At 35.0% G+C, this 10,702-nt stretch overlaps 1 protein-coding gene across 2 annotated transcripts in view; it reads right to left on the reverse strand.

Annotated features, from left to right (window-relative positions):
- LOC110462328 (ferric-chelate reductase 1-like) overlaps window positions 1-10,309 on the reverse strand; it is a 28,901-nt gene extending 18,592 nt beyond the window's left edge. Inside the window, exons 1-3 of one of the 2 annotated variants that reach the window (XM_021516256.1) lie at window positions 10,229-10,309; window positions 3,963-4,061; window positions 2,569-2,712 (exon numbers count right to left, since the gene is read on the reverse strand). In XM_021516256.1, the coding sequence (XP_021371931.1) occupies window positions 2,569-2,712; window positions 3,963-4,011 (193 nt within the window). In that variant the 5' untranslated portion in view covers window positions 4,012-4,061; window positions 10,229-10,309. Of the gene's footprint in view, window positions 1-2,568; window positions 2,713-3,962; window positions 4,062-5,145; window positions 5,413-10,228 lie in introns of those variants that run through there. The other variant, XM_021516257.1, reaches the window with a different exon arrangement.
- Between the last annotated feature and the right edge of the window lie 393 nt (window positions 10,310-10,702).

Here is a 10,702-nt window from a genome sequence, read left to right on the forward strand (position 1 = left end):
ACCAAGTTATACGCTATTTAGGTCTAGCAAACGGAGACATTCAAATTAAACAATCATATATATCTACATTTGTAAAATAGCATACTTAATGCAGTAACTTAATGTCAGTTAAGCAAATTATACTAATGAGGTTCCTCTACTAAAAATTTAGTTTTAGACTCTCAAAACTTAGTTTCAATTTTAATGCAGCTTTTACTTTAAAGCTGAATATAACTGATAATGGAAATTGAAAAACATTTTGATTTTTTCTACATTTGTGCTACCTTCCCTTAAAGGGGCATCACGCTGAAGTCACTTTTTTGTGTCTTTTTTTCAAATACTGCATAAACATATCAAGTGAGACTCCTCATGGAAAATAACGACCGGATTTGGCTGAAATAGATTCATAAAAATGATTAAATCTAAGAAAATCAACGGTATTTCTACCTGTCTGACCAACGTTTTGTTCAGGGATTTCCCTCTACAGGCGCATGCGCATAGCATACCATTTCTTTGTAAACAAAATGACTGGCCGTGTGAAGTAAGCGAAAATAAGTGTTGTACCGTGTCAGCTACGAAGCGAAAAGTTGCCAAATGGTCAAAAAATAGCACAAGGGGTATGTTACGGAATCATTATTGCCAGTGGGAAGTATTCAAAGCAGAAAATAACTGCCCTAGCAGTTAGTACGGTGCATGTATTCTTCCGGATAGCCGGTTAAGCTGAAATGAAATCGACAGAAATGCTAGCGCTGTTTATGTTATGAATAAATATCTAAAACTATTAACCTCGCTAGTATCATTGTGTGAGTTTGAACACAGATACACTTAGTTTAATATGTTAATGGGCATGTATCGGAGAAAGTTTACTTTGTGTTTCTATAATTATACAGTGGTTTATGCGAAAAGAAGGATAAGTGACTGGTTAGTTTGATTTTGCCATGAGGCCCTCCAAGGAATAACTGTTGTGATGGCCACGGCATCACTCCTCTGTCGGTACTCGGGGTCAACTGAGATACGTGCGCTGCATTGTATTAGATTTACATAATTTATAATATTACCGGGATCAGTAAAACGGTATGATTTAACTATATTGCTGAATTAAACGATTTTTTTTTTGTTTTGACATGCAAGATTTAAATCAGTACTAATATGAAAACCAGGCCTCCTCTGGCGCGACGACGCAATATATAAAAAAAAATCGCTCTTCGTCAGAAAGCTACGTTATCGCAGCTAGATTAAAAATGTGAAAATGACGGACCAGGATGAATAACTGAGGAAGGAGAACCTACTTCTAGTAAAAAGGATCGCATGACATTTTTTTTTAAATCGTAATTTTTCAACAGTTCATGTTTTCATATGATGTTGACTTAGGATGTATAATCATGTAACAACCTTTTCTCTATAAATAATTAATTTTCGACTTCAGATAGAATCGGAATACATATTGAAAACAGGGGNAGACTTACTAAGTGTTAGCGTATGGAGACAGTGAAAGTGGGAAAGAGAGTAACATACGTTTATATGCATGGTCTAGAAAATAAAATTGGCCAAAGACATTGAATTGTACAATGTAATAAATAAATTCACAAACGTTTCTCTTTTTTTATACGCGTGTAGTTTGTCATTGCATATATGCACTTTATGTAAACATTTGAAAAGGGATATTCGTCTCGTCAATATTCCTTTTATTCCTTTTTACAGAAAGGTTTATCCCATGGTTGAGGGAAGATGTTTAGCCCCGTACCATCTGTACCGGTCACATTCCGGTACTAAATTCAATATATATTTATATATATCTACTTTATGTTTATGCCTATTATCATTGTTGACATTTAATTGTAAATGTATGACGGGAGAAGGCTGTGATAAATTGAAAAAACGTTTGCCCCATCCCTAAATAAATTTAAATTCTGAATATTGGCAAGTGTGCAATTAACTTCTGATGATGAATAATTATTGTTCAATAACTTTGAATACGGACTTAGAAATCATATTACTTGGTTTCATAGTGCGGTAAGAAGTTGCAGTTGCCTGACGGCCCCTCTCTGGGGGCCCCTTTTGAAACCGTTTCATCTCGCTCACACCACTTGTGTTTACTGCCTAGTCAGGTTACGTTATCGGCGCTATTTTTAGCAGGGCTTTCCCGAACAATTCAAGTGGTCAAACTGGACATTTGGAACGCACTATGAATATGGGGATAGCGAGGTATCATAAGTGGAAGTGCATACAATACATACATTCATTAAAAAAAATATGGCTCTTCACGTGATGTCCCTTTAAACTTCATATATACAATCTATTTGCTGTTCACTCAGGTTTTAAACATACTCAAACAGGACTTATCTCCATGGCCCAAAATATATATTTCTTTTGTTTCAAAAGGCTTAGGTATAGTGTCCACTACGTTTCTAATTACTAATTTCAATATACCCAATTTCGATTGTATTACCAATGTATGTATTTGCTGAACATTTAAGACTTCTTTTTGATTTTTCATTGTCAGTCAATGATAATTTATGATGTGCAATGTATTTTCCAACTTCCTAAAATGATCGCAATTGTTGCAGGATAAGTGTAAAACAATCTTACCATTTATTTCTTGAGAAGGTCTGAACGATGACGCTGATATTTCAATCCAATAAGGGGAGGCACACATCTGCTTATTGACACCATCGTGCTTTGGAAAAAACGCTAGACATGACGACATAGGTGCTCCGGCGCCAAACGCTTCAACTGTGAACAGGGAAAATAATCATTTATGTGTAAATGAATTGTACAAAAGTTCTAAACGCTGTAATTGAAAAACTGCTTCTTTAATTTCCAGTTTCTAAATTAATACACTGTGCTCATTAACTCGGTCAGCCATGTAGGATACATGCTGCTCTTTACAAATGTAGCAATTCGGGCAACAGTGCAATTGTGGTTTCTTCTATGTTCCCCAGAAACCCCCCGATTCTTCAGGGGGCCCACATAAATCGCCTTTTACGATATAGAAGGTCGGACATAGAAGGCCTATTCTTTCCCCGAACTTGTAGGCGAGGCATGGCTTGCTGTAACCATATCAGACATGTGGTCACAACAGGCCACCTCATTTTTTCTTTTAATAGTTTTACTGCATGACATTCAAGCGTCAACTAAAAATGGATATACAGGTCACTTTGGACCTCTTATGATATGGTTACTTAAGGTTACTAATGATAGGTAACTAACATAACGACAAGGGAAAAAAATAGTTTTCACTAAAATGAGTGCATTGCTTATAGAATAGATATCACGAAACGCTTTTCGCGATCGGCCGGAGTGCCTGCTATTACTTTTGATTTTCTATTTCTAAATTACATTTACCCTTCATTTGAACATCCCTAAATATTACCCTAGCTGTTGATAGGACGTTAAATCCTTTACGACCAACCAACACTTCTCTTGACCATATGCATTGCCACAAGTTTGTACTTGATCCATTAATTTGAATATAATAAGCATTTGATTTCCTGATCAAGATGTCTCCACTCAGGACCGTATACGGTTCAAGATAATTGGTGTAATATATTTTCCATTTAAAAATCGTTGTGACACCTCTCTTAGCCGTCCGCATTGCTAACTTTTTGTAGCTAAATATTTCTACGACGAATGGATTCTATGAAAATATTTTATCATTTCGCCACAAAACCGCGAAAAAGGATTTCCGTGGTGTACTTAAAGTGTAAATCCGTTAAATATTGCACACACGAAAAGGTAGGTTATTTGTTACATTTTGTAAAATTATAAAGTTTATTTTAACATCATTATATAAAACCGTATATGACAGTGGTTATTTTACGTATAACAATTTGAGGATTTATTATGATTTCATCATTTTTCATGAAAAGCAAATGTAATAAATAAATATTGGTATTTTGTTAAATCGGATAGTATATTACATGAAACAATTACAATAGCACAACCTGATTAAGCATTGAAACAAGTAATAAATTCATACTTACCAATTCCTACCAAGACTGGTAAGGCAATGATCACTACCGATACAGACATACTTGGCCGAAGTATAATTGCGAATGGAGTGCCTTTTAGTTGATCAGGATCTATGTATAAAAATATGTTTATCTGCATATGACAACCATGGCTTTCACTGATAAAAGATTTCTCTTATTAAATTTCTTTTCAAATACAATTTTTTCTCTTCCGAATGTTTTTTTTTCAATTGGTATAAATACCATAATGTCCTGTGGTAAATCAAAACAAAAATATATAAATATCACAGCATTTAACAAATAAGAACAGTCAGAACGCATCGTCGATAACGGGAACAAAGAAGAGAGCTTCTTTGACATTTTGTACAATCTTGAATTTTGAATCTATTCGAACGAGTCCTAGCGACCGAGCACTCCATCACTTCAGCACAAGAATGCACAGGGCTTGAATGTTTGTAGAGATGTACATGTATCAACCATAGCTGAATGAAGACAGTGTATTGTGATATATCACTGTCAACAGTGTTACCACCGAGCCTTTTTCAGTTAATGCACAGGTAAAACTATGTGTGTATATAATGTATACAACAACCTATGTTGTATTCAATCTGGACAAAACATAAAAAGTTCGTCCATGGATAGCTCTAGCAGGCTAACAAGTTTTATACGTATCAATATAATATTTATGAATTTTGGAATTTAATAACTTAACAAATCGTAAAATATTCCTTACATGATTTGGATTACATTGAATTACGCCTTGTGCAAATGTGTTATATATATTTCAAATTTACTTTGATTTCTCAAAAAGTACCTGAATACAAACTGATCGCTCTCTCTCTCACACAAAAATGAAAATATTAGTCATAAATATATAAATGACCATTTATCTTACTTAGCAATGGAATACATTTGTGAATCTGTTCGCTGAGAAAATAGTTTTTTTTTGTCTACAATGACATGATGTTTTCCTTTTTCCTCATACGTGCATAAATAATTCCGTATCTATTTAGCAATGAAAATATAAAGCAAAGACATGTTCGACAATTCAATAGCATGCGAAATGCGTGTACAGCAGTACTTCGATACACGTGTGACTTGCTACACTACAGCTGTTCAATGTTAGAATTACGCGCACACAGCCTTGAATATTACAACAACAACAAAAAATTAACCCCATACATGTAAAATGTACCTTTGTTTCTGAAGTGCTCATCTCATTAGTATATCCAAAATCATGGTACATTATAGTTGAATATATGGCAGTCAACAGAAAACCAATAATGTTGACTGAAGCATAAGACGTATGTTTGACCTGTTGACTACATGTATACATACGAAATATGAGCCTCACAATTGCGCATGTGTATTAGCTCGACTCGTGCGCTTGTACTGTAGGCTAGCTTAATGATAAGCGATCATATATCCGACAGAAATGCACCTATACGTCATTATTGTGGATATTTGAAACATTTTCTCATTTTTTTTCGCGATTATATGAACTGCATGGATACTTAAGGAAATGCTATGCTTTGGTAGTGATATTCAAGGCTTTGCGTATACACAAACACCCATTTGATCGAATTTCACGTTTTTCTATAACAATGATATTTTCCGCAGCCAGTTTCACCAATGGGGGGAGGAGGGGGGGGGGGATTACCTTGAACTAATAAAAACTGAGTCCAGGACCCAGTTAACCAAACAGCCACTACAAATACGAAGTAGGAAAGCAAATACTTAAATGTTTATAATATTATTCATGTAGCCATGGTAAAGAGAGATTGGCAAGGGAGCGCAAAACGTTCTTGTTAATATTCAAACGATTGAATTTCAGACATTTCAACAGGAAATTGCATGGTTAGCTTAACGATTAGCGATCATGCATTCTAATGGATCATCATCTATTCACTATGACAAGCACCAGCATTATCATCATCATCGTCATCATCATACAAACATCATCATCATCCAAATATCATCATCATCATCATCATCATCATCATCATCATCCAAACATCATCATCATCATCATCATCTATGCACAATGACAGTCACTAGCATTGTCATCATCATACAAACATCATCATCATCGGCATCATCATCATCAACAAATGCGAAAGAATGTATATCAGAACGGATGATTACCACAAAACTTGTTTGGTTTCTTGAGGACAACTATATAATATCTTCTCTTCAAAGTGGTTATAGAAACAGAACAGGGACAAAGACAATTTCATTAGACTCGAGACATTGATACAAGAGGCTTTCGCCAAGAAGGAACACCTTGTTGCTGGGTTTTTTTAATCTTGAGAAGGCCTATGATACTACATGGCACTTTGGCATAATAAAATATCACCTCTTCAATGTCATATCTTTTTACCTATCATATCGATACTTCAAAGTCCGTGTTCGTCTATTTTGTATGAAACGGCTAAACAGACAAGAGCTGTCAGAGAACTGCATAGATCGCCTATTGGTGATTTATGTTGTAAAACAGCAAATATCAATAGAAACAAATGTACAGTAAAACCACGATATAATGCCCGTCATTTCATTTGCCATCTCACTTACCGCCAACATATTTTCAGGTCCCTTAATTATGATTTTCTTATGAACTCCTTATACCTCTCCTTCAGTTTATCACCAAACTCTGTATACTGCCAACATTTCTTTAAACAAATGATGGTAATATAACAAGATATTTCTGTACCTTTACATGTAAGAAGAGATGACCAGACAACGTGAAATAGTCAACAGCAAATAGATGGTGGTGACCAATCCAACACTACATAAAAAATTTGTCCATCTAACCAGTTTTGGCCCCTAAAATAATGACAATATAATTTAGATCATTTCTTACACTCCATATAAAACCTCATTAATAGGCAACAGTCTATTGATGATGGTGATCCAACACTACACAAAAACACTTGCCCCAAAACAAATTAACCAAGTCCAATTAAGCTGTTTTGGCCTCTATAATATGAAAATATGGTTCAGCACATTGCCTACACTGCCTATAAATACTTTAACATTATAATATGTAACAGCCTATTGATGGTGATTCTCCAACACTTCACAAAAAACATGCACAAAAATTTTAACCTCAAGCTTGCCCTAAGTCTTTAACCAAGTACAATTAAGCTGTTTTTGGCACCTAAAATATGAAATATATATGGAGTTTTTACGTGGAAGAGAATGAACCATCCCTGTATGACCGAAGGAAAAAACCGGCATTACAGTTTGCAGCTCAACTAAAATCATACCCACAAATATCCTGCTTTTGACCAAGTATACAACTCAAAATACCAAAACATGTTTACGCACAACCAAAAACTCCTGCCAACAATTGGCATCCGAATTTCAAATTCCCTGCCGGGGCTCAACATAAAGTTGACTAACATAGCTGAATACAACATATCCGATGTTCCTCCATTGATCAATGAGCGGGAGACTTCCAAAGTAATGCTCGAAGAACACAAACCTCCTTTCGGGAATACATTTTGAAGCTCATTCACAACTTTACACCGATGATTCCAAAGAAGGTCAAACAGTTGTGGCAGCCTGCTGTTATGCTAACTCTTGCAATTCAGTTCGACTACCAGACGGCGTCCCTTTCTTTTTTGTCGAGGCATGCACCATCGATTTGGTCATCGACCATATCGATGAACACTGCATTAAAAAGGCAATCATTTGTTCAGACTCTCCTTCTGTCCTACAGTTACGAGATCCTAAAAACACCCTCTAACAAAACCTCACTTTTCGTATATATCGTATCTTAAAGAAATGTTAAATTACTTTACTATGGATTCCGAGCCATGTAGGAATCAAAGGTAACGAATCTGTTGACAGAGAAGCAAAAAATGAGTTAAATATCCACAAACATATACAGGATTTAAACCTAATGGAACCAACACTGGTCTCTCGAGACAAGCAACAAACTTTTTAAAGTACAACCGAAACTTAGAACATGCGTTCCCAGTCGGAACGATCGCAGAGAGGAAGTTGTCTTCTCTCGGCTCCGCACTGGGCACTCTTATATCCTACTCATTCGTATCTTTTAAAACGAGAAAATCCACCTAAATGCCACGCATGTGACCCTCTATTTATAGCGGAACATTTTTTTAATAGATTGTTCTAACTTCAGACACATTCGTGAGAATTACTTACGGGTCCCAGATATGAAAACTCTTTTCAGTTCCGTGGACTCGAAGGAATTGTTCAACTTGTTAAAAGACATTTGTCTATCTTATAGACTCTGGTGTCTTTTAACCCACCTTACCCTCTTTGCGTTGTCTAACGTACTTTAACGTTTTTTATTTAAGCCCCATTTTATATTAATTATTTACACATACATGTACAATGCTAATGCTTTTAAAAATATTCATTTTTATTCGAACACACACGCACAATCAGTTAATCACAATTTCAAATGTCACACCTGCATACACATTAAATAATTCAAGGCATTTGATGATTTTAACGTGCATGCAATTTGCTTTCATGGCAACTACGTGCCTGGTACTATTTGTATACGTTAAACGTTTTATCAAAACCAGCATTTTGACAAGGTGAAGTCAACATTCGTCCCTCCACCCCCTGACTTAAATTTCTTTAATTGATTTGCTATATGTGGATACATTAAAATGAACAATAACTGCATATATGGTTATTCATTATTACTAGTGATAACCGTAGTGGACCTCCTTGCATATCACCAGGTTGAGTGACTATCCTAACAAAATGACAGATAAATGTCACAGGACAATATAACTTTAAAAATGAATTATGATAATTATGTGTAAAGTGATTAAAATTACTGTTATTTTGATACCAAATATGTCATATGAATATGCATGAAGTAAGCGTAGCGATACTTTTTTTTAAAAGAAACTTATGCAAAATTTTCATAAAATTTTAAATATATCCAATATTGTCAATTCGCGAATATATAGAGTTACAATGGTAGTCCATATTTTATACTTCTTCTGTTTACAGAATATTTTTTGTGTAATATCAAAAACCGGTAACGTAATTTTTCAGTATGCCAAAAATAATCAATGCACAATTTCACATAATCATGAAGATTTGATTATCGATGTTTATAAAGGTAAATACTGATACAAATGTGCATTTTCTGTTTTTGTATTATACCAAAACATTTTATCATAAATTACGTGTTTTAAAGTTATTTTCAGCAGTAATAAACTAATAACTCATAAGTCTGGACTCTGAAAGAATAGTCGTTCCTCTGGAGACTACTTATAGATTGAGATTGTGCAATAGACAAAGATATGCAGACATATAAAAACATTTACTAATATTAATAGTAAAACTAATAAACATTTGATAATCATTTTATTTTGTCTTTTGCCAATTTATTAATCAAATTTGGTCCAGAGCATTCTTTGGCAAAAGAAAGTCGATGTTGTATGAACAGAGGGTGAGGCTAGGGGGAAGGGTCCAATAGGGTAAATTGAAGTTAATCTTTATAATCCTTCTCCTTCAGTATGATGGGAGTTGTTTTAACCAAATTTGGTACGGAGCGTCATTTGGTAACGGGGGCTCCATATGTATAAATAGAGTGTGGTCCCTCAATTTTTTTTATAAATAAAGGGTTGCTTTTAGGGGGCAGGGTGTTTCTGAGAGACAGAGCCAATATTTGGAAATAGTTGCAGTAATATTTGTAACAAGAATACTTTTCCATTGTTGCTTAATTATCCAGGTGAGCGATACAGGCCCATTGGACCTATTGTTTTAGTAATTGTGTTATTTAAATACTCTATAAGGAATTGTAAACCACACCTTTAACAGGTGTAAGTTAATGAGGTCCCATGTGTCATAAAATGAATTCTGTAAATAACTCTTTCTGATTTTAAGCTTTATATACTGTATACCTATACCTTCTTGTATTTATTCCAAGCGGGGGCCGAAGCTAATGCTAAATATCCATAGGCGTAGACCTTACATTTACGTTAACGATCAGACACTTAAGAACTTGGCACAAATCTGAATTATACTAGATAGATTGAGTGGTAATACCACACTGGTACACGTTCTGCTAGCCTTCATCATAGTGTGCCATTTTCTCATTCAATGTGTGGGGTGATGGCAATGTAGACTACTATTGTTTACATCGTAACTTTTCAGAGTAACACACGTGTATACATTTCTGTACACCTACAAACCTTATAATTCTCAGAATAGTTAACTCACTTTCTGTAGGCTGGAGAGGGAGAAATACACTAGCAGTGAGAACAACCTGAAATATAGCTTACCATGTCTTCACCAGCTGGGGTTGGTGGTGGTAGTGATGGCGGCCGTCTAGTTCGTGGGCGTTTGAAAAGCCTCCGGCTATCCTGAGTCAGAATATATAAACAATATGCTATTATAAGGGCATATATGATTGTGTCAAAGGTTAACTGCTATGTTTTAGCTTTGATATACAACATTATAGAGGGCACATTTAGAGGGCACATCAATACTAGTAGTTTATGCAGAGACATTTATATTACGTCTCTGGTTTATGTAATTACTATTAGTGTGGCAATTACTGAGGTTATGTTTAGCGCGCGAGCTATATGCTGCAAACGAGGTCTGTGTTAGTTTGGTGATGGTGGAAAATTATACTAGTATAATATTCTTTGCGAGTTTGTTATTACATGCTTATTTGAAATATAAAATTTCTGGTCAATAAATCATGTGAGGATGACCATAATTAAATGTCCATCTTCCTCATTTCAACACTTCGT

Source organism: Mizuhopecten yessoensis, unplaced genomic scaffold (genome assembly GCF_002113885.1).
Source record: "Mizuhopecten yessoensis strain PY_sf001 unplaced genomic scaffold, ASM211388v2 scaffold10771, whole genome shotgun sequence".
Lineage (NCBI taxonomy): Eukaryota > Metazoa > Mollusca > Bivalvia > Pectinida > Pectinidae > Mizuhopecten > Mizuhopecten yessoensis.